General features: G+C 41.7%; 1 protein-coding gene across 15 annotated transcripts in view; it reads right to left on the bottom strand.

The window, feature by feature from the left end:
* PKNOX2 (PBX/knotted 1 homeobox 2) overlaps window positions 1-25,506 on the bottom strand; it is a 3,737,380-nt gene that overhangs the window by 844,238 nt on the left and 2,867,636 nt on the right. For all 15 annotated transcript variants that reach the window (XM_085646078.1, XM_085646083.1, XM_085646080.1 and 12 more), the window contains one exon: window positions 7,972-8,160. In XM_085646078.1, coding sequence (XP_085502204.1) covers window positions 7,972-8,160 — 189 coding nt within the window. The remainder of the gene's footprint in view (window positions 1-7,971; window positions 8,161-25,506) is intronic.

The following is a 25,506-nucleotide window of genomic DNA, read 5'->3' as shown; positions in this document are numbered from 1 at the left end:
TCCTTTGTTGCTGCTCTCTCCTCCCCCGCCGCCGCTACCACCACCAGCGGCCGCGGAGCGGGGACGAGACTACATCCCCCACAATCCCTAGCGGCTGGGGACCCGCCAACGACGTTTTGGCGCCAGGGAGGCGCATAAAAGACCGTTGAGATACCCGCATTGCGGGACCGCGCGCGGGCGGCGCCGGGCTAAGCCCGGGCAAAGGGCGGGCCCTCTGTAGCCCTCAGGAGCCGAAGGAGGCCGGGCCGGGCTTACCCCCTTGACTGTTGGCGGTACTGTTTTGTTTGAGCGGTTGCTGCCATTACTGGCATTCGTACGCTTGTGTATTATATTTTTATTTTATTGTTGCATCCAAGTATTTTTAGATTTGATCTACAGGGGTTGAGTACTAATACTTTTACCATCATGACCAGTAACTCTAAAAAGGGTACCCTCGACGGTTATTTTTGGAAAGTTAATTCTGAGTCAGATCGAGAAACTACCCTTGCTGAATTAAGGGCGAGGCGTCGTAGTTCTATAGAGCATATAAAAAATATGTCTTTAACCTCAAATTCTCTTCATGAAGTAACTTCACCTGACAAAAGTGCCCTTCCTCACCATGATATTTCGCATCTTCCGGACAATATCGATATCTTAACACTTCCTGGCAACTCTATTATAGTCGATTCATCTAAAAATCTGTCCTCTTCTATTTTATCTTCTCCTATTGAAGTAACTAGTGAACCAGTTGTATTGAATGAATCACAAGTAATGGCACCCTCATCCCGAGATGTAACTTCCCCTGGGGCACCTAAACCATCAGGCCCATTACCTAGGAAAAGGAGGAAGCTGGATTCTGAGGCCCATAAAAATAAAAATAAAAATAAATCCAGCTATAAATCTATTCTGGTTCACACTGACAATGGCCCTACCCATGGCACCAATGATATATCCCTCCCCGGTACCTCGGTATCCTGTTCCGTAAATGACATCACGATTGCGGAATTAATGGGTAACATAGACAAATTATTTAAAACTCATATGCTACCCATTGTCGACAGCTTAAAAAGTATTGAAAAAAGGCTGGCAAAAGTAGAATCTTTAATGAGTGGCAAAGGAGACCCATGTGTGAATCCTGTAAAGTTAAAAATGCCGCTCTCTTCTGTTTCTGTTCCTGCGGTTTCACCTTCTACTCTACCTTTACATCAGATAGTTAGACAGGGTGACTGTAGTACAAACAACATAACGAATAACAACGCAGGAAGATCTAACATTCCCAAGCCAATTCAGTTAAATAAGGATGGAGCTTGCCGAGGAGGAAACACTCCATCACTTGGGGTTGCAAAGTCTGATAGAAAGAGTCGCTGCTTGGTTCCTACGGCCAAGATGCATGGACCACTTTCTATCAATCTTCCACCAGAAGCGGTCCCTCTTGTAGTAGTGCTTGCGGGTGTTCCCACTTTGAAGGATGATGCCATAGAGGGATATTCACAACTGAAAAACAAGGTCATTCATTGGTTAGGACAAAACCGCCCTCTCCCTTCGTACATTAACGGGGAAATTTTACATGTTAGGCGTTTACCATGGCTGGGTAATATACCAAAAAACATAAATGGAGACATTATCTTGATTAACTTTAGGGACCCCAGAGCCGTCAATCACATCTTAAACTGGCACATAAATTACAGGAGGTCCCCTATTACTACCTGGGAATTAACTTATTTTTTTCCTAGACCAAGGCCAGTCTCTACCTCTCATCTTGGGGCTTCACCCAGTACTCAATCTAATGATCCGTTTTCGACGGAAAATCGCTTTGAGGTGTTAGCTAACCTTGAAGATGTAGATTGACTTAACAACAATCAGGTCATGATAGTGAGCCCTGCTGAGCCATTGTTTGACTCATTTCCTTTTATCAATAAGACTAGAAACCAACAAACAGAAATAATTACAGATATTTGTTCCAAGCAAGTCCCCGATTCTTTATTAACAGCTAATTGCCCTAATAACTCCCAGGGAATTATGGGGAGCTTATTGTCCTGGAATATTGCCGGGCTGACTTCCAAACTGGAATCCGCAGACTGGATCTGTTTCGTTAATAATTATGATCTATGCATATTCCAGGAGACTTGGTCATGCGAACCCTGTTTTGTTCAGGGATATCTGAATTACTCCAGGCCAGCTTTAAAGGAACCTAGGGGTAGACCCATGGGAGGCCTAACAATATGGGTTCGCCAGTGTTTAAAGCTGGTTATTAAAGTCATTGACACCAAAAATCAAGACATCCAATTAATCAGATTGGACTTAGACAAATTAGGTAGATTGGATATCTATAACATTTATGTCCGGAGTAACAAGGGGGGGGAGGTCTGATGTTTTAGCTGCTTTAACTAGTTTTCTCGACACCTATTCCTTAAACAACAATATTCTCATAGCGGGCGATTTTAATAGAACATTTGAACCCTTAATTAACGACGATGATTTATTTGGTGATGAGGAGGACCGACAATGGGGTGTTCCTAAACTAGAGCTTCCACCGGTTCTGCGGTGGACTGCCGATGTTATTGGCCTAAATACTTTATGCTATGAAAAGGGCTTAAGAGCCCTAAATGGTAGGACTAGTGGCGACAGGAATGGGTCAAGTACATTTGACAATGGCCGACATAACAGTAGAATTGATTATGTGTTATGCAGTTTAAAATTATGGCCTTTGATTTGTGATATGGAGGTTGTAGGAAGGATCGAGAGCGACCATAATCCCCTGTGTACTATCCACAAATGGTGGTCTTATACCATTTTACCTCCATATTCTTCTGTGACCGTTCCTCCACGGATTGTCCCCACAAATGATATGCGGAGACTAAGGTGGGAAAAAGTAGCAATTAATCACCAGGCCATTGCTGAGATCAATGGTCAGGTGGACATAGCAATATCAGCTATAGAGCACCTTAATCCACTTAGCACTGGCTTAGATAAGGTTGAAGGATTACACAACTCTCTCTTTTGTGCAATCAAGCAGTATTTCCTCAAACCCGTGAAAAACAAAGGTAAAAGAGTCCCTAAGCCTGCTAAGTGGTACAATGAACAATGTAGGGAAACACGACTAGCCTTAGGTGAAGCTATCAAGGGTGGGCAATCTATCTTAATCCAAGCCGCTAGAAAGAACTATAAAACTAGCATATTTAAGGCTAAAAAAGCTTGGGATGAACACCACTGGATCGAGTTAAAGGCAGCCAGTGACAGCAGGGACTCCCGGTCATTTTGGCACATTGTCAGATGGGGAAAATCTGGTTTTCCTGAGTCCCCACATAACAATGTGCCTGAAGAATAATGGATAAAGTTTTTTAAAAAGCAGTATGCTGCTCCAAATAATGATAACATGGCCCAGGAGTTCAGTGTAGACCTTCCCAAAGCGAATCTCTTTTGTATAGCTGAAATCATGTTGGCCCTGAACGCGGTTGCCTGTGGACGTGCCCCTGGTCTTGATGGTGTGCCAGCTGACCTATTTGTAAATGACAAGGACCGCTGGTGCCAGTATATCCATCTTCTCATCAATGCTATTGCCTTGGGTGCTGCGGTACCAAAATCCTGGCAGGGTGCAATTATTATTACTATTTTTAAGAAAGGCGATCGATCCCTTCCGGGTAATTATAGGCCAATAAGCCACATAGATACCATTCAAAAGGTCGTGGGACGTGTGATCGTCAATAGGCTCCTGGATTGGGTGGATGAGACTAATGCTCTCTCACCATTCCAGGCTGGCTTCCGAAGATCCACAAGCACGGTGGATCAGGTTTTCCGTTTCACCCTGCTACAATGGAAGACGGTGGTGCTGGGCAAAGGAAGCTTGTATGCGGCCTTTGTCGCTTTACGGGCCGCTTTCGACCTTGTCCCTCGATCTAAGCTTTGGACGGCCCTAAATAAGCAGGGTCTTCCTAGCGAATTATTATCTTTGATAATGAGGCTACACGAATCCAACTATGCCAGAATTCAGTGGGGAGGACTTGGTTCTGTAACCACGGACTTCCCTGTAGAGAGGGGAGTCCGGCAGGGATGTTCGATGGCTCCTGTCCTTTTTACCCTATATATCAATGATGTTGTTGCTCGCATGACCTCTGCACAAGTGGACGCTCCTTTTTTAGCTGGGACTAAAATCCCTATTTTAATCTTTGCAGATGACACGCTCATCCTATCTAAAACCCCCAGTGGATTGCAGTGTGCCTTGTCTATCTTTGATCAATTTTGTGGGGAGTATGGATTAGAAGTTAATACTGCCAAAACAAAGCTTATGATATTCAACCCCCACCGTAGCTTTAAATCTAAAATCATTCTAAATGATCGCCCGCTAGAAGTAGTGAATACCTTCACATATTTGGGCATTCATATATCTAGCGAGAAGAATTGGCGGCATCATGTTGACATTGCTACACTTAGACACAGGCAATTGGCAGGTACTATTTGTACAGAGCATAGAAAATCATTGACCAAACCTGTAAAACCTGCTTTACAGGTGTATGAAGCAAAAGCTCTAGGCTCCGCTCTATATGGTGCCGAGCTCTGGGGCTTTGAGAAGGTTGCTGCTCTCCAATCCTCAGAGAACACATTTTTACGGGCAATAACAGGCGTCCCTAAAAGTACCCCACTGTTGCCCCTTAAATATGACCTGGGTAGAAAAGCAATCTCAGACTTGGTACAACTTCGCCCTATCCTGTATTGGCGCAGGCTATGGACGACTCCTGTCCTTTCTCATTATGCAGATGGTTTTTTAGACATTATAAGGTCTGATGTCTATCACAAAATAGGATGGTTAAAATCACTTAGGACATCCCTGTCTGAGCTTGGTCTGTGCTCACTCTGGGATGATCCGGCGAGAGCCAGCTTCCCGTCTAAAAGCACCTTAAAGAATATTTACTGGGAGTTGGTTGCTCGCCGGCATTGGAATAGTTCGAGTGCTGGCTCTATGACTGCAGACTTCATAGAGGCCAAGATGTATCCTTACCTAGAACCATATTGTGATATTATAACAAGGCCCATGGAAAGAAAACTGCTTTTCCAATTGAGAGCAGGTGCACTTCCCCTCAAATTTTTGACATCTAAGTGGGAAGGGGGTTCTTGTGACGGATGTCCTGCTTGTGGCACTAGCAAGGAAACTATTGGTCATTTTCTATTTGCCTGTAAGTTTTACGCGGTTCCAAGGCGTAACTGGCTGTCCCCGATGTGTAAAAACTTAGGAACAACCAGTGGTAATGTGGCCCTGCGTATTATATGTACCAGCACTCTGCCATGGATTTCAGTAGCCACTGCAAAATATCTAGGCTGGGCATGGTCAATTAGACAGAGACTGCTAGTCGTTTGACTATTCTCATGATTAGGGAGAGACTGCTAGTCTTTTGATTATTCTCTCCTGCGTTCTATGTCATTTTTTCTGCATTTCTATTATGGTTTTATAAGCACTTTTACTAAACTATTTATCTTGTGTCTTTTTAAAATTTAAATTACTTACCGCCAAAAGAACAGTACGTTTTATAGGGTCATGCATAAGACAAAAATTGTACACGTATGCTTTGTATTTGATCATTGATCATAATTTAATCCTATTTTAACCATTGTATGAAATTGTTATTGTAATTGTATTTTTGCTTTTATGAATGATATTCGAATAAAGCATACTTTGAAATTGATAATTCCTTAAAAATCTTCTTGCGGTTTAGCCTGGTAACAACACAGGCATAATTTGGAGTGGATTTATTCGTTTTTGGCCCCATAAGACTTGCTTTGGCGGCCAGTTGCTGAATTGAATTTAGAGCAACACAGAATCCATTTGATGTATATGTAAGTTGTCCTGAAGCTTCTATGCTATCATGGTGCTGGAATTTAATACACACAGCTTTTCTGATTAATTTCTCACATTTTGTTTATACTAGCGGCACATTGATTCATCTTTTCGCTGCTATGCGCTGGTTATTGATGATCATTCATTGGGTATCGTAGAAGGTTTCTTTCCTTTTGCTCTCACTTTTTTTAAAATAAGTTTCTCCTGTTTTTGGGAAAGCACACTTTCTAAAAAACAATTTACTGACCCTTTTTAATTAAATTGAGTGCAATTACGTTGTTTTTGCATTTTTAGATTGTTCATTTGGGATGCTCAGTTAAACTTTATGCCCTGAGGATGACCATGGATTAATGCCAAAGGTCGAAACGCCGTTGACGCTACTGTGGCCGCAATTATTGGAGGACACATTGTCTTGTTTGTCGGAGTTTTCTTGTAAAGTGTTGAAACTCTGCCTTTTATGTTTCTTTCTCCTTGTCTGCCCCCTGTCTGGTTTTGTACATGATTGTAATATGTTATATGTACCAGCTTGCGATACTGAGCCCTGGTGATATTTTTCACTGAATAAATTTTGTATTTTCATTAGGGTCTTTTATTCCACTCTTTTGTATTTCAATGTGTGCATTGCTATACATGTAAATTTTAGTTCATTAATTGTTCTTTCTTACTGAGAAATTGTATACTCTGAACCTTTGTTTGGAAAAATTATTGTATGCCCCTGGTTCAGGTGGTTTGGGCTGCCCTTGTGGTGGTTAATGTGTCCATTTAGGTGCAGTGACTTCCAACCCTTGATGCATAAAGCTGATAAAACACTCAGTTAAAAACTGTTCTATGGTTATGGCCAAACCTGCAAAACCAATGAAATTCAATAGTTATGGTTACCAACACACACAATAGATGCCATTCTTCGCGCTACTTGCCATGCTCAAAACAACAGTTTGCCAATGGTAAAGAAGAAAAGAAACCAAGGAAATTTTAACAAATGTATTTTGCAGTTAGGAAAATCGGGTCTGTGGTACCCGCAGCCATTAAATCCAGGAGTGAAATTTCACACAGGAATTCCAATCTGCTCATAATCAAGGCTGATGTGTGTTTCCTGTGATGGATACAGGCATGACTACTGATCAAACAACCCCAACAACATATCAAACATTTATTATTTGATTAGCTGTGAGAGTAACTGCGTAACTTTGAAATAAATAATTGTAATACTGGGAAAATGTATCAATTACACTTATAAAATCTAAAATGGTGATTTTTTCTGTGCCTGTTATATTTAGATGCCAAACGGCAGCCCATAAAGTGCCCTACGCAGAGCTTATTGGTGACTGAAATATGCCCCTGTCATAGACATGAGAATAAGGAACAGCCAGGAAATCATTTAGGGCCAGGTGTAAGAAACACTGTTTGCAAAATACAGATCACAAAATGCATTCAGTAATTTTGCAACCAGTGTGGAATTTTGTGAAGTGACCAATGTTCTAAAAGGTTGGTTCACAAAAATCTGAATATTAGTGAGTTCCAACCTATCTCATCAATATTCATAAGGTAGGTCGCAAATTGCAACTCACTACAATTGGTGGCTATCACAGCAGACCACCATGTCTGTAATCGTTTTTCAAAAATATATATTTAATTCAGCCTGTTTTCCTTAAATGAAAGGGGCTGTGTATAATAAGAAAAGGTTTTAAACCACTGCTTACTCCCCAACAAACTTTTTGTTTTTATATTCGCAAAGAGGAAGGGGACCCAGGGGCATTTCACAAATGGGTTAGCACACCAACTTTGGAATCAGTAATTTTTCAACGATTTATGATCGCTATTGCAATCCTAAAACTTCAATACATCTGGTTAGGAATGTTTAGAAGGTATGCATGAAACACTATGGGGCAGATGTACTAAGTACCAAATACAGATTCCGTATCCATTACTAAACCATATTTAGGAGTCAGAGAAAGTTTTCTAAAGACTAACATGGTTTTAGTACATTGTAAAAAAGCATTTTTAGGATAAAAAGCTCCAAATCGGAGCATTTGCAAACACAAAAATGCTTTGCAAATCTGGCCCATAATTTCCACAATTCTTACAATTAGAATGACCTCAGGAATTATACTGCATCAATAGTTTTCTACAAGGAATGGAAAGGGGATGTTTATAACTGTTACCTGCGAATGAAGGCTCATGGATGTCTGGTTAGGTGAATATGGACACCCAAGGTCATTCCTGAGGAGGTTGTCACTGTGCATTTTTGTCTTGAGGCAAGTAATGTAACGGTTGCAGAAGTCCTTGCACAACTCGTTCACCTTCTCCAACTCCAGTAGGTGAATCCGCAGCACTTGAATTGCTTTTACCATCTGAAAGGGTAGCAGAAAGATCAAGAGGTCACAGTCATATCAGCCAGATTTAAATGATGTTACACCATCAAGGAACATAACCTTCCAAGTGTATCAATACCAGATTACTATGAAACATCTGGAACAAATGGTGTTGATTATTAAACTTTTAACATTGTACATTTAGTTTTCGCTTTACCAATAAGGCTAGATCGGAGGTAACCTTCACCATGGATAGAAACAGTAATACATTATTTTCATTTAAATGGATAACCTCTTCCCAAGTACATACAGGAAGATTATGTTTATGTTGTAGCCTGCTAAGATGCATCTCCATTATAGATGTGTTTTGCTGTAAATGTAATATATTAAAGTTTCAAGGGCCAGATTTATAATCATAAAAATCTATTGCAAATTTCACACTGACTTATTCTGATCAGTATTTCATTTAGCGAACCAACCTCTGTAACAATAGGATGGTTCATAAAACAAGGACTAGCACCGGGTCACAGAATGACCTCCCTAATTAACAGTTATTTGGCATCTCCCAATTTGCGACCTCATGTGATTGGTTACAGTCACAGGGATGGTATTCTGCAAGGGGCAGCAGACCACCATCATGGTCATTGCATTTCAACAGGGAAAACAATTTTTTAAACCAGTCTAATTTCTTTAAAGGAAATGGGCCTGCTTTAAAAGAAAGATTTATATTTTGAAAAATTTGTCAGAGCACTGCCTCATTGCCTGAAGTTATCACCATGACTCCTAAAGGTTATGGGGTCTAAAGAGGAGCCCTTCCTCTTTGCAAATCAGTTACTACCCCACCTTGTGATCCGGTAACTGATCAATGGTTTGCGACCGGAATTGCATTCGCAAACCATTGGTACACGTTATTGTATCGCAATTTGGAGGAGACGGCCAACACATGCCCCTACCAAATTGCAAATCAGTAACCATTTCTAAACTAATTTTCAATGTAAATGAAAACATTTCTGTATTTTAGGTTGTTGTAAGAAAGGAGAAAAACAGTAATCTTGTGTTCTTTTTAGTATAAAAGTCAGAACTCATGAGAGACTGCAAAAAATCTGACAGAACCTACACTGGGTGAGATTAGCTGTGTGACCACAAACCAACAATGTCTCTTGTGTGTCTTCTGTGATATCCTTATTCCTCTTCCCCCTTCCTTACTGTCAGCTCTGAGCATAGACTTGGGCATGTTTGGCACTGTCAATGGGGAAGGAGACTGGCAGGTTTCACCACATTCAATCTACAACATTCAGCTCTACAGGTTAGTGGTGATGAGTCTGACAGTAGAAATCCAGCGACTGAAGCCAAAACCCCAAATGAAGTACAACAAGTACTCAAGTAGGGACACCAGAATGTTGCAGAATGCCATATAACCCTCATCAGTATAACCATGAAGATGTGGAGCGTTATTGCCTTTCAAACCCTTAAGGCCCAACCTTACCTCCTTCTAAGTGATATTTCCCATGAAGCCACTTTGTTTCTAACACAATTTCCAAGATATGTGCACATATCTGTATTGATTTGGACCTGTCATTTGATTCTCGAGGTCAAAATGAGTCCCTTTGCCATACACTTGACTTGTAAACATAGATGAAGAAGAGTATACCAAGTTCTGGATGCCTCAAATCTACAGAGTCAGATACGTGTGTCAGATACGTGTGTCCAAGGCACCCTCAACCCACTACATTCACTTTTGGTTTTCTGAGTGGAGCACCCCACCTGTTCAAGTGGTGCAAAAACATTTATTTTGTATTGTGTTGCACTAGCATTTCTGATGTGGGCCCAACTTCGAAATTGATAGCTGCCCAGCACAACAACCAACCATTTGGATTAGTCCTGAGACTGAGGCTGAGCCTGAGGCATTCTGGTGGTAAGCAGCGCCAGGATGCCCTTTAAGTTACAGTGCACTCCACAAGTATTTGACAGATTGAGTCTCTTACCCTTCTCGGTTCACTTATTTCCTTACTGACCTTACACCCTGGTTGGAATCCCTCCTCTGCTGAAATAATCTTGTCACATATGATGGCAGCAGTTACCAGGACTTAATTTTCTGTTTGGCTTCCTTCTTCTTTTAAATTCATGTTGCAGTCTTTAGCAGTCTTTGCTGGGGACACATTCCAGTGGCCCAGCTTGCACAGCAACCTAGCCAGTTCTCTACCTCTTCCAGTTTCAGAAAGTACCATGATTTTCCCCTCTGCAGTCTTGCATATTGTGGCTGGTAACAGCATCATACACTTCCAATATACTTAATCTGGCAAGGAGTCGGTTGAAGAAGTCTTGTCTTCTGTACAGCCTGAGAATAGTCTGGTAACAATAAGCAGTCTCATATTCTCACTGTTAGAAATTGTATTTTTGGTCAGCTAGGGCATGTGCCAAGGTCGGGCAGAAACTACCACTCTAGTCAGGATAAGGGAGTTAGACTCCTAAAATAACCCCTGCTCACCCCCTTGGTAGCTTCGCACTAGCAGTCAGGCTTATCTTAGAGGCAGTGTGTAAAGCATTTGCACATAACCAACAGTAATACAGTGTAAGAACTACAAAAGGACACCACACCAGTTTAGAAAAATATCCAATATTTTTATATATTTAAGACAAGACCAAAAACAATACAAATCCACAATACATTACTTAAAAATCTTCAATTATAAAAATATGCTTGAACAATACTTCCTTGATGTTGATAGCTCCGTCCGGGGCTATGATGGCGTCGTAAGCAAACAAATCCAAACAGTTCTGGCTGACTGCGGCATCACAGGCCATGTACAGTGTTGGGAAGACTCACAAACAGTACCTTTTAGAAATGCAGGGCGTCGGAGACCTCTTGTTGAGCTTCCGAAAGCACGGCATCAGGAGGCGTCGTTTCCGGAGGTCGGTGCAGGAGTCGTCGGGGCCCTTGAAGTCACACGCGTTGCAGGTCGAACTCCCCTCTGTTGAAGTCAGGAGCGCTGGCGTCGGCAGGCGTCGGGTGCGGCGGTACGAAGTGCAGCGGTGCAGTGCCCTCAGGTCGCAGTGCTCGGTGGGAGCGACAGATGGTGTCGTCGGTAATACCAGGGTCACGGTGCGAGCTGAAGGCGGTGCTCGGCGCCGTGCTGGCAGGTCACGTTTCAAGCAACACCATGTCGTGGCTGAAGCGCTGTCGTCGGCTGACAAACTGGAATCGATGGTGCTGACGTCGGTAGACCATGGCTGCGGTGCTGGATGAGAGCGGTGAGTCGTGTAACTTTACAAGCGGTGCCCTTGAACCACAATGCAAGCAGCGGCATAGATTTTGGCTTGGTGCGGTGTCGTTGGGGATACCAAGGCGTCATCGTGAAGCAAGGCGGTGCGGAGTGCAGTGCCCACAGGTCGCGGTGTGGGCAGCGGCTCGGTGGCGGCATCAGCAGGCATTGTCAGTGAGACCAGGGTCGCGGTGCGGCGTTGCAACGGTGCCTTCAGGACACGGAGTCAGCAGCAGCGTCGTAGACGGCGTCGGGTTGCTTCTTCCTCTGTTGCAGCACAACATAGAGTCCCCAGGACTGAGGGCAGAAGAGCTTGAAGTCTTTGCTGTTCCTGAGACTTCTTGAACAGGGGGCAAACTCTACCTCAAACCCTTGGAGAAACTCACAAAAGTAGATTGCAGAAAGCTCAGTCCAGTCCTTTCACTGCCCAAGACGGAAGCAGCCACTGCAGGCATACACAGCAAAGCACACAGCAAAGTGATAGTCCCTCCTCACAGCTTCTCCAGCTCTTCTTCTTGGCAGTCTTCTTGATCCAAAAGAGTTTTAAAGTTCAGGGGTCTGGGCCCCAAAATTTATATCCCAAAATCCTTTGATCTCTTAGGCGAGAGTGTCTGTGACCAGCCAGAACCAGTTCTGCTTTCTCTGGAGTGACTTCCTGGCAGGAGATGGCATTGTCAGAGGCAGACCAGGCCCTTTGAGGTGCAAGGAAATCTCCTCCCCCTGCCCCAATTGCAGCCCAGGTCTATTCAGCCCTTTCCTGACCCACCAAGACTATCTGGAGGCACTGCTGCTCCCCAGCCTTCTGTCATTCAAAACCCAGACAGGCAATCCACATTCCAGCAGAGGCACACGGGATGACTGAGCAAGAAAATACCTACTTTCTAAAAGTGGTATTTTCAAACAAAGAATGCAAAAATCACCTTCACTAAAAGATGCATCTTTAGAGTTCAGGCATACAAAACTTTATTTTCTTACCTAATTTCCCGGGCCAGTTATGTTTATAAGATGTTATAAACAAACTCCCCATTCTGTCCTATGGAGAACAGGTAGCCTTGCAATAGTGAAACACGAAATTGGCTGGAATTAACTATCAGGACATGCTACACACACCAGGGCATGTCCTACCTTTCACATACACTGCACCCTACCCACAGGGGTACCTTGGGCCTACCTTAGGGGTGGATGACATGTACAAAAAGGTACGGTTAGGGGCTGGCAGGGGTGTGCACTGGCCAAGTCGACATGGCAGTTACAAACTGCGCGCAGACTCTGCAATGGCAGGTCTGAGTCACCGTTTATGGGCTACTCACGTGGGTGGCACAATTAGTGATGCAGGCCCACTAGTAGCATTTGATTTAAAGGCCCTGGCGCACTCAGTGCACTTTACTAGGGACTAACAAGTAAATCAAATATCCAATAATGGAAACACCTATCCATAATACAATTTACAGAGAGCGTATGCCCATTAGCGCTGATTAGCAGTGGTAAAGTGCCCAGAGTCCTAAAAGCAACACAAACAAACAGGTCAGGAAAAAATAGGAGGAAAAAGCAAAGGTTTGGGGATAACCCTGCAAAAAGGGATATTTCCAACACTCACAAAGAGTGGGACCTGGAGAATTGCATCTTTCCTCAATAGGTATGAACGTGAGTGACAGTGGAAGAAAGGTGTTCTGCAATGTGTGTTGAGTAGATTCAGGCTTCCAGAGTTCTCTACCCTGAACCGCTTCTGTGTATCCTTCTTCTTGTGAGGTGTGCTTCCTTCTACCCATTGCCCCGGCTCAGTGACAGTTGCTCCTCTCACCTTGTCTCCTGCTGCCAAAAGGCTTTTTTTTCGGCAAGGTGCACTGTCAGGCTGCACTAATATGTCACAGCCACTCTCTGTCAAAGATGAAGTGGTGTGAAATAGTGTGCTACTCCATCAAGATTTCAGACCCCAAACTCACTCACTCCCCACAGAACCACTTTGACATGAAAGTGGTGTACAACTCACTGTCCTCAAGAATAAATTCAAACAAGATGTCTCCAGTCTTGCTTTGCGTTTGGCCATGCTTGGGTATTGATTTTGGTGACCTCCTTTCTTCATCTTCAGTTTTGAGGACTGCGTCCAGGTGAACACTGAAGTCTAGTACGTATTCTAAGTTGTATGGTTCGGATTTATTCTCGACTTTTAACTCTTTCTCTTCCATAAACTAGATTAACTAGGAATATACTATGCAAGACCTTCATTTCCTCTATTGGTTTAGTGTGGCAATATGGTTATGTTTTATGGGTGTGCCTATAGTTATTTCTACTTTCTCTCCGCACCAATAAATTCAAGAAATGCATTCCACATTACAGTTGAAGATATCCTGTGTCATTGCTCCTACAAATCCTTCAACTAAGAAAGATGGGGCTCTAGGCAAGCATAATTATTTAGGAAGCCTTAATATGTAGTTCCCTGTCATCACACCCTTCTTTCAGCAAAATCTCAGAAGACCGGTAAAAGCTAAACAAAAAAAGTATTCTCATCTGACACCTTAAGCAATTTTTAACAACAACTTTCTCAACAGCACAACACAAGTCTTTGTACCTTATTTTAAGTGTCCGTTATTTCTCCCGATACCAGGTGAAACCAGTAACTCTGGTGGGGTGCCATTACCATGGGATTACAAGTGAGACCTTAGGGTCCCCTTAGAAATAAGAATTTACCAGGGGAATCAGTATTTCCCCATATTCACTCTGAGGGACTTTCAACAACCAAAATTCCTTGGTGATACAAATTTGGAATGAGGGCCTTTGTGAGATATGTGCTTTCAGTAAATTCAAATAACATCAAAACACATAGAAACTTATTTTCAGTCTACTTTTTTATCGGTTTCTTTTTCTCAGTCAGAAAAAACTATTGCAAATGGGCATACACTATTGATCTATGGGACATTGATCCGCTCACTGAAAGATCTCATTTCACAATTTTTCTTTCCAATCCACGCATGTGCAAATTGGAAAAAAAAAACTCTTTCTGCAAAGGCACAAAAGAAACGCGTGTGTTCAAATGTTCCGTGCGTGCATAAAACTAATGTCTGCATACAATTTTGCTATTTTTGCCAACTTTAGCCCAGTTGATGCCAATTAAAACTTCAGCTATGTGGTCACATAAACATGAAATATTTTTTTCATGGGGCCAAAAATCCTGAAGATGGCAGTGTGCAAAGAGAAACAGTATCAGATGTATCCATAGGTAGAGTGCAGGAGTCAGGTCAAGATACAGAAATAGACACAGGTAAGATAGAGAGAAAGAGAGTTCACCCTCCCAGGGGGGCACTTGAAAGGTGTGGGCATTAGGCAATTGCCCACTTTGCACATTCCTTTAAACGTCTTATTACAGATGTAGCCACCTCCTCACTCAAAGAGGGATACACCAGACTCAACACTAAAAACAAGATGCGTTTTTTTGCCGTGCAGACTCCAGTAAACCAATGCTTATACAAGATATGAACATTGATGTATAGGGTTTCATTGGTAAATTAGTGGTAGAAAGGAAACTTTTCACATTTCTTTGGATTTGACATTTCGGATTTGTCAAAGTAAATGATCTCTCTGACCGACATGGGTGTATGACCGGAGGTCGGCTCAGATGAGGAGACCCTGCCTCAATTAACTAAAATGAGTCAATAAATAACAAAGCAGTGCCTCACTCAAACAGGTTCAGCAGAACTTCCACTACCTAGTGTACTTGCCTTCGGTTTGCAGGACATGCTCCTAAATTTGGATCGGTGTGCAGGAAGTCTGCTCCTGCACAGCTGCAAGGAACAAAGTGCAGTTTGCAGATATACATGCATTGATTTACAAGTCTCTCTCCCATCTCATAATCTGTCACTGACAATTATTGTGATAATGTGGGCAACGTTTCAGAAGATCTATGTCATTTTTTCAGTTGTTTGTGATCAACTAATTGAAGACAAAGACACATGATGGTTTCCTAACTTCTTTAAACTTCCTCTTTTTTGAATCCACACATCTTCCACACCCAGCTGCCTTCAATGGACCAACATGCACATCTGAGAGGTGCATTCTGTTTGCTAAGAACATTTTAAAGAGTGTTGTCTGTAGAATTCGGGCCTCCTCAGATTTTGACATGTTTAATCACCAGATTCAGCTTAAAAACCTGAACAAAAAAGGATGTAAAAGTCTAGTGTTTTCCTGGATATCACCAACAATCTTCAAAGTGGCTCACAGTTAGACTACGTGTCTATTGTTCTGAATGCTTGGAAGTGAGATGTGGAGTGTAGTAAGGTTACTCCTCTTTAAATCTCCATGTTCTCACTGTTTAAGATTATTGCAGATAATGGCATCCTACTAACTCTACACTGATGGAATGCAGATTATACTTCAAATTCACATAGACTTCACTTAGGGGTCAGAAATCATAGCGTGTACAGTTAATGTGCACATAGGTCTCTAGCACAAATGACAGGAGCAAGGCAACCTTCTAGGTATGTTGATTCCACAACCAATATACTTCTATGATCTACATCTTTTTAATTGCTGGTTCCACTTGTGGACTTGGTACATCAGAGAATGCCTTCTTCAGCCCTCCTTAGATCCTTCTAAGTGAGCTAAGAGGTGCAAGTTGATCTACACAAACCTGCTGCTGTCACAGTATGCTACAGACTACTTAAGAGCAGGAGGCTTAATTGCTATCCCCTTTACCATGGAAATGTAAATCAGTACGAACAGTGACCACAGACTCCATCTACATTGTGCAGGTCGTGAAAGCTTTTCTATCTTATACCCACAAAGGACAATTAAAAAATATGCAAAATAAAGCTTGAATAATACAACACATCAAACAGAGAGACTGTCAAAGCTGATGTCTTAACATGCATCAAGCCATATTAGCAAGACCGATATCCTCTTCTATCCAACCAATCATGAAACATGGCTCTATACATTGCAATTTAAGTTCATATCCAGTAAAGTTCGCAGAAATTCAAGTTGGTTACAGACTTGATGCCACCATCTTTCCCGATGGCCTCACAAAACTCAACATTAACAATTGCGGCAATAGAACAATCATGATGCAAGACAATAACAGGATCAAATTTGCTTCAAGGTAATCCTCCAAGGTATGAAAAATAAAAATCTATGCTAATTTTGAGGTTGGCTAAGCTAACCTGTTCTTTAAGCAAATATCACAGCACTTCTGCTACCCTATACCCCTCAGCAATCAACACCATCTTCTATCACTTCTTCAGACTACTACATTATCACCAGCCTCCTTTACACCCGACTGCTAACCCTCAACCTTCAGCCTCCCACTAGCATGACCCCCTAGCCCATAGGTGCTCTAAAATAATCCTCATCCCAACTCCACCAACCCCTACCAGACCACATGCCAGAAAACCCAAAAGTCTGGTTTGTGTCCTCAGCTAATCTCACCACAGCTGTTGACCATGAAACTCCCCAGGGTCAGACTTCACCACTTTTATTGAAATCCATATAAAGATCAACGTATTATCAATAAATACATCTATATTATTCATTAAACATGTCGAATAATACAAAATCATTATATGATAGCAATAGGCCTGAAGACAGTAAATCCTAAAATCAGTAAAAGAAACGCAATATATGCATTTAAGCCAGAATTCGACAGATGGAACACTTCATTTTTTGGAACATCATCCACTGCCAGTAATAACACAGACGAAACAATTGATTGAACCTTAAGTACCTCAAAACATATGCAGCGAAATCAACAAGTATATTCAGAATGATATTTCATCCTATATCAATCAATACGGCTAAATAGCAATAAAATCGAACGTGTCGTATAGTAAAAGAAAGAAATACTAATATTACTATACATAGGATTCGAGCATGCTGAAAATACCTCCTGAGATATAGGATCAATTTTAAGATCTTAATCAAAATAGGCTGCCCAAACCATCTCAAACTTCTTAATCCCACACTTCGCAGTGCATAGGCTTGTTCGCTTTTTTTAACCTGCTTCTTTTTCCGGACCCTTTAATTTTTAGTTGGTATAAGATCTGATCGCCATCTCTGAAGCAAAAGTGATCTAGCGACTGCCATTACGATATATAATAATTTGATCACCTTGTGAGAAAGATAAAGATGTGGGTCATAGCCAAACACCATCAGCCGAATATTCAAATCTATTGTAATTAGTCATTCAGCTTCCAGATAGCAAAATATGTCATTCCAGAACCTCTGGATAAGAGGGCATTGTGATATGATATGTGCCCAATTGGCTGAAGGATGGTTTAGGCAACGAAAGCACTGCCCGGATTGGTTGGAGTAAACTTTAGATAAGAAAAGTGGGGTTCGATAAAGTAGCCATTTGCTAAAAAATAGCATCCTACGCCAATTCGCTCCCCTTAGCGTGCAAAAGTTGAGCTTCTTGACTACTGACCACATACTCGCTGTGATTTCCATCTCTTCATGTTTTCCCCATTTAGATTTTGCTTTCTCCACAAAGGGCTAAACGCTTTTTCCATTCCCCGGGTTTCCTAACTTTGGGCTCTTCTAGTGATTCATTTACTAAGCATTTCCGTATGATTATCTGAACCAAAACAAGTTTACTCAAAAATGTACTAAAGATGTTATAGGACCCAAGGAGAAGGAAATCATTTGGAATTAAATGAGACATTTCAACAATATTAAGCCATCTACCATTCCTTAGGAAATCAGATATTTTCCCAAAGCCAGCCTTGGCCCATTTTTGTGTAATAGCCGACGAATCTCTGATCCCAAATAGTGAAGTGAGGCAGTATAACGGAGTTGAGGAGTTAATTACAGGAATTGAATACCTTCTATAAAAAGTTTGACATTTATAGAAAAACCCCTGAATACTCTTATAAAGTACTAATTTAGGAGATTTTACAATTGTTAGTGAGCAGTGAATCTGATTCTCTTTACAAATTAAGTTCATAAAATAATTAATAAATAAATCCGTCTGTAATTCTGGCTTAAACCTTGACATATATTGTGCAAAATATGCAAAATAATAATCCCTGAAATTGGGGAGAGCTAATCCACCATTTTCCACCTCCTCATATAAAGTGCTGAGTGCAATTCGGGGGACCTTCTTTCCCCAGAGAAAAGATGTAAACATAGACTCTAATTTAGCAGAGATGCCGCTAAGACACAGGGAATCGCGGAGAATAAGAATTTAAATAGCGGAAGGACAGACATTTTAATCAATGCGACCCTGCCCAATATGGTTAATAAAAGAAAATTCCATCGGCAGAATAAGTCCTGCACTTTTCGCAGAAGTGGGGTAAAATTTCAATCATATAATTCAGAAATTCGAGCCATAAAATAAACACTCAGATATCTTTTCGGTTTTTGTATTGGGATGTATATCCATAGGCTGACAGTTACACTGTATTATTTCTGTCTTTTTTTTAATGATTTTATAACTGCCAAGCAACTTAAATTGTTCAAAGATCTCAAAAGCTTTTGCTTGCACCTCTTTCTCAGGCTTTATTATGAGCATGATATCATTGGCGTATAATTAAAATGTTCCCATTGTTGGTAGAGGAGGGCAGATATCTGAGCTATTCCGAATGGCGATCACCACAGGTTCTATAAAAAAGGCGAATAACTCCGGATACAGTGGACAGCCTTGTCTAGCCCCCCGTTTAATACTAACTTGGCCGACCTCCGAGGCATTGATGAGATTGTTGGCTTCTGCATTCAAGTACAGTTTCTGAATCAGCCCAGTGATTTTGGGAGGTATACCAAAATTTGACAAGATAAAGAATAAGGTCTCCCAAACAGCTAGGGCAAAAGCCTTCTCGGCATCTAATAAGAGGACCTCTGCTGGTATATTCCGAGTCTCAAAATAATCCAGTGCTTCAACAAGATAGTGTGTATTGGTCCCTCCCTGCCTCCCTGCGATAAAGCCATTTTGGTCAGGATGGATCAAGTGCGAGACAATTCCATTAAATCAATTAGCTAACGATTTAGTAATAATTTTATAATCAGAGTTTAGAAATGTGATGGGACGATAAGAATTTGGGTCTTCACAATCCTTTCTTTTCTTCAAGAAGCTGACTATATTCCCTTTTCTAAAAGAAAATTGTATTAAACCACCCTCTAAAATAGAGTTAGCAATCAGCAAAAGATATTCAGAAATGGTGCTCGAAAAAGATTTTAAAAAATCCGCCGGAGGCCGTCTGGGCCACAGGCTTTACCATTCTGAAGTTTTTTAATAACCTCCCCCGATTCTTCTTTCGTGAAAGGACTCGCCATACTCATTTTATTGGCATCTGAAAGTACAGGCAATTTATATCTCTGAAGAAACTCTCCCAGAGAGATCCTGTCAATGGGCTGTTATGGCCATATATATTCCTATAATGTTGTAACATTATATCCCCTATGACTCCCGGATCATCAGAGCGGGACCGGTTATAGGACATCTCAGTGATTGGTTGCTGCCTGCTCCCTGGCTTGCCAGGCGAGGAACCTCCTGGTATAATTACTCTGTTCATAGACCTTTTGAGTATGCTGTTGATAAAAGGATTCACTTTTAACATAATAATTTTCGCTAAGATCCTTTTTTAGCCTGATCAAATTGCTGTTGGTTAAAAGCTGAGGGGCTACCAAGAAAGATATCAAAAGACCTTTGCACTTTCTGCTCTAAACTGTGCTTTTCTTCTTTAACTTTCCTTGTATTGTCTGCATCTTTACCGATGGCTAGTCTCCGTACATAAGCTTTGAGCGAGTCCCAGAATATGCGCGGTGGAGCTGAGCCATGATTTCGCTCAAGAAACTCCTTTATCTCTTTTTTAGTTGAAAGCACCCAGCTCTCTTCTGATAGATATTGCCTATTTAACATCGATCTCTTAGGGGTCGTGATATATTTGCCCAACTCTAACTCCATAATGACCATCGCATGATCCTTAAATCCATTCGGAAGGATTCTTTGCTGGCTAAAGACCAGTCTCTAAGATGTGAGGAAAAAATCGATGCGTGAGGAAGTGCGAAATCTACCTGAAAAACAAGTATAGGCGATCTTAGATGGAAATACTACCCTCCACGGATCCGATATGTCCAAGGTCTTGCCTTAGTTTTGTAAAACTTTTAAAGTTTTTGGTTTTAGCTGTTTTTTGGATATAGCTAAGGAGTCAATTTTAGGATTCATTAAAAAATTAAAATCTCCCCCATGATCAATTTGCTAGGTATTTGAATTAAAGATTGAAAGAACTCTTCGTATGGCATAGGGTTGTTCTCTACTGGGGCATATATGCTGGCAAAATGTAAAAGTCTATTCCCAAGATTACAGGTGGCCCATCACCACCTTCCGTTCTAATCGCTTAAAGAATTAACTACCTCAGGGTGAAATATTTTACTAAGGAAGGTCGCCGTACCCCGATGGGACCTAAACATTGGCAAGTCTACCAGTTTCCCTGCTGGTATATGAGTCTCTTGTATTATAATGCCCGCTGGATTTTCTGTCTTAATCCATGCCTCAATGACCCGCATTTTCTTCTTATTGTTGAGGCCATTGACATTGAAAGAAACCACTTTCAAAATTTCCTTTTTATCCATTAGCAAATGGCAGGGAATAATCCGGACAGCCTAGCAACATAAACAAGAGTATTCTGAAAAACTACGGCATCAATCAATAGCCCTATTCTAAGCCTAACCCAATATGAGAACATTAACAATGAATGGATGATTTTGGATTTAAAAATGGATTGCTTGTTTTCCCCATGCTCCCTTTTCCACCCCCGTGACCCCACCCTGCTCCCAAAGCCACCATGAGCCTAACGCCATCCCTGTTCACACCTGACAGGCTATCCCACCCCCCCCTTAACTGGCACTATGACTTGGTGCCAAGTGCTATCGGCCTACCTACCCCCCCCCCCTTTAAAAGAAGAGAAAGAAAAAAAGCTGAAAAAAAGAAAAGAAGAAGTAGAGAAAAAACAGAAGATAATAGAGAAAAAGCTGCCTAAGAAGATATCTTGAAAAAGAGAGAACATCAGGATAGGAGGCCAAAACCAGTGATTCAAAACATTTGTAAACTCATTACATTAACAGTCTGACATTATATTAACATTCTGGAGTCTACAGGCCATTAGGAATCAATCATCCAACGAAATTTGTTGCAGTAATTCCTGCGCTTCCGGGACATTACAAAATACATGAAATCTGCCTTTGACAAGTACTTTTAACTTGCTCTGTTGGGCAATCATTGCCTGTGCCCCCTGTTCCTTAAACAGATGTAGCATTTTAACAAACTCTTTCCGCCTTTTGGCTGCAGAAGCCGACATGTCCAGGAAGATGCGACAAAGTGGAACTTCTAATGAGGTAAACTGTTGCTGCTTTATGGCCTTTGTTAAAATGTTTTCCTTGACCCTGAAATCCCCAAAATTAACCAGGATTGTCCGTGGAAATTTAGCATTGGGAAGAAGATGTGCTGGCACTCGATGGGCTCGCATAAGAGTCAGAGCACCATTAAACTCCGGGAGGACATTTTTTAAAATAAACAAATCAACCCATTGTAGAGTCTGCTGGCCCTTAAGGCCCTCCGGAATACCAAGTATGTGGAGATTTGAGCGTCTAGAATCATTCTCTAATTCCTCCTATTTGAACTCCAATGCTGTTTTTGGCTCTGGAAGGCGGCAACTTTATTATTCATAGTTGAAAATTGGTCCTCCAATTGCGAAATCCTAGCCTCAAGAAGATGTACAGGGACCTGAGCCATGTTTTCTTCAATTTTAGTTAAACTGGCGTGAATTACAGCAATTTCAGCAGATTGAGAGGCTTTCAGATCTCGAATCTCCTCCAAAATCAAGTTAAGGAGGCTCTTGGTGTCCCATTGCATAGAGAAGGGTCTGCTATCTTTGGAGGAGTAATTCCGGGACGATTCCAACCTAGCTTCAGACTGCTAAGCTTCTTGGTCAGAGGGTATAGACTCGACTGGGGTGGTCAAGCCAGCGTCCAAGGGAGTAGATAGTTCAGATGAACTCCCCCAGGAAGAAGGCAAAAGCAGAGAAGATGATTGAGAAGGGGAGTGGCTGCAATCCCTAGGATCCCTAAGACTTCCATCTTTACTAAGGTCCATAGGGTTGTCGACTGGAGGGAGCACATTTCCTGTCTCCTCCTGCTCCGCAGATGATAAACCGGGCTTGGCTTTGCAAAATAAAGGATACTTTTTAAGGTCCTTGATTTCCCCAACTGAATCGACCAGCGTCGCTGTCTTTAGCTTGGTCAGATCTGATGAAATGGAGGTGCCTGCCCTAGAAGAGGCAATAGAGAAGGGGCTAATGCTAGGATCAAGGTCCACAGAAGCACCTCCAAGGTGGTCTTGTTTGGCAAACTCAGAACCTGCCATCTCAGCATTTTCAGTATTCAAATCCAGATATTTCCTAAGAGCCGCAGTGCGGTTTGCCCGAGCAGCAGCTTGGCCAACTCGTTTTTTCACCCTTTGATCCAGGCTTGGGGAGTCAGAGTGGGCTGCTACAGTACCACAGTACCTTTAGTGCCTTTAGTGAGATTTTGCATAATGCAGTTGTCAAGCAGATTCCGTAAAAAGGTAGCCAAAATTAAGGCCTGGAACCCCCCCAGGGACCCTCAACCAAGTGGCATAGGAAACCCGCATACACCAGCGGGTAAGAAAAACACTTGCAAAAGATGTACAAACACCAAATCTCCTTTCTCCTTTATCTGCCTGATTGCCGCAGTTCTGAGGTGAGTCTACATCCCCCAGAAAAAGTCACTCCCTACAGTTCCAAGGAGCACAAGCAGGCAATATACAGGCTGATGAAGCATGAAGGCGCACTAGGTCAATAAGGGGCCGGTATGGTTTCAGAAAAGTGGTTACCCAAAGTGGAGATCCACTATGGCAGTGTAGACACCTTACACTGGATTATGGAAGCGAGACAAAGGCACACCAAAGGCACACAGGCGCCTGCCGTCGCCCACGCTGCTCCGCTCCTGTTCCGTTTCCTTCCGTTCCTTTTTCCCGGCTCCCGCTGGCATGTTCGCGGAGCTCAGCTGCATCCCGCATCTGACATCAGCCTCTGGCATCAGAAGAAGGAGGGGGGGGTGTGGCTACGGCGTACTCAGTCGGTAGCCAGCATCCTCCGAGCTGCCTCAGCCCACCATCTGACTAAATCCATATCTCATTTAATTTGGCTTATCAAAACATAGTTCAGAGTCTGCACAAATACCATCATCGACAAACTGCTTCGTGAAAGCCAAAAAACACCCTCTCAAAGATAGGGTAAGCAAGGGGGGAGCACTAGAGTACATATCCATACTCACTGGCATCAAATTCCCATTCTTTTTCTAAACACATAAAACTGTGATATGAGGGATTTTAACTTGTTGGCTGATACACTGGTCACCAATGCTACTGCAGGCCACATACAGGACCTCAGCTTTAAGGAGGTGGCGTGCAGCTCAATACACTCAGCAAGGCTCAGGATAGACCTAATTTTTACACATAAACTTGAAAACTCCAACTAGGCTGTGCAACCATACAAATGCTCCAACAATCCAATCATGTCTATGCCCTGCTCTAATCTAATCTAAAATCCCATCATTTGGAACAGACACAACTCCTCTTCCTCTATTTCCCATTGGACACTTTCAAAATATAAGCACAGAGCTGTTTGAATCATTGTATATTGTGGCAAAAATCAACCAACCAACAAAAATTGATGCAAAAAAGATTCAGCAATCTCAATCTTACTCTATCATCTGCTCTAGGTACTCTAGCAAGCTATAGACATGGGGTCTCAACCTTTTTAAAATGAGAGCTAATTTTGATCAATGAAAATAGTGCTGAGCTACTAAAGGATTTGACCCTTGTTGCAGTAGTGAACACATCAAAAACAATCACAATAGTGACCGCACCCTTCAGGATTATTAGCTTCGACCATTCAGATATATGTCACAATATCGAGTGGCAAAATATTGTTAGGCCAAAATATCATATCCAGAATATTGACTAATACAATATCATGAACGAAAGGATATGTAGTTAGGCATAGATGTTCTATTCTTAACTCCATATCTACATAACTTAAAGATCCAAATAGCTTCAAGGTAAATAGATTTGGAGATAAGAATGTAAATAAAATGAAAGTTTCCTATAAACACTTGCCCTAGTGATATTGTGGTAGTCAATATTTTGAATACAATTTTGGGATTGGATATTTGAAACTCAATATTGGAGCAGTACACCCACAACTCCAAAGCATAGGACAGGCCTACTAACAGCAATGATGCCAGCAAATGCTTTATCAATAGAAAATTCCTCCATAAGACTAATGAAATAACAGCCTCAGCAGAGTGCCCAATACCACACAGTAAATCCTATCAGCTATAAATATACATAACTCAGTTTCAACTATCATTCAAAGAGCTGCATTAAAAATGTTTGGGATTTTTAATCATTTTGTTTTTAAACATTAGCATATCATTTTCTCAAAATACATTTTTTTCTAGAACATACACATTTCTCATATTGGGTTAACACACGCAAAGAAAATCTTGTCCTTTTCTGAAAAAAAATAATATTTTACCTCAGAAAATAAGGTTTCATGCAAGGTCTCCAAATGTCGGATTGTGATTTCCCTATTACAATAACTTCACATTGACAAAGTTAGTTCCACTTAGCCGGGATTACCATCACATGCATGGATGATTACCATACTGCCAAAGAAGACTACATTACGCCAAGAATGTTTACAATTATGTCGGAGCCACAAATATGCCATTGCTGCCAACCATAATACCTAGAAACATTACATCATGATAGTCATGGACATAATTATTCTATGGATGGCCACAATTATGTCATAGATGTCCACAGTTAGGCCACGTATTCACACAATATGGCAAGGGTAACTGCAATAATGCCATGATAAGTCCACTGATGTCCAACATATGTCAAGATTCATCATTATTATGCCCTTAACAAAATTATGTCAGGAATAGTCATAATTGTGACAGAGATGAACCCCTTTTAATGTGGACACCATATACATTTGGTATTCCCTTGCATCAGGAATGGCTTTCAGGGTGTGACATTGTTTCCAGGGAGGGACACAACACCAGGTACAACCCAACACAGTCACAAAAGCATGTATATGTGTACATATGC

This window comes from Triturus cristatus, chromosome 3_1 (assembly GCF_964204655.1).
Source record: "Triturus cristatus chromosome 3_1, aTriCri1.1, whole genome shotgun sequence".
In the NCBI taxonomy this organism is placed as follows: Eukaryota; Metazoa; Chordata; class Amphibia; order Caudata; family Salamandridae; genus Triturus; species Triturus cristatus.
This window is presented reverse-complemented; position numbering and strand designations above follow the sequence as displayed.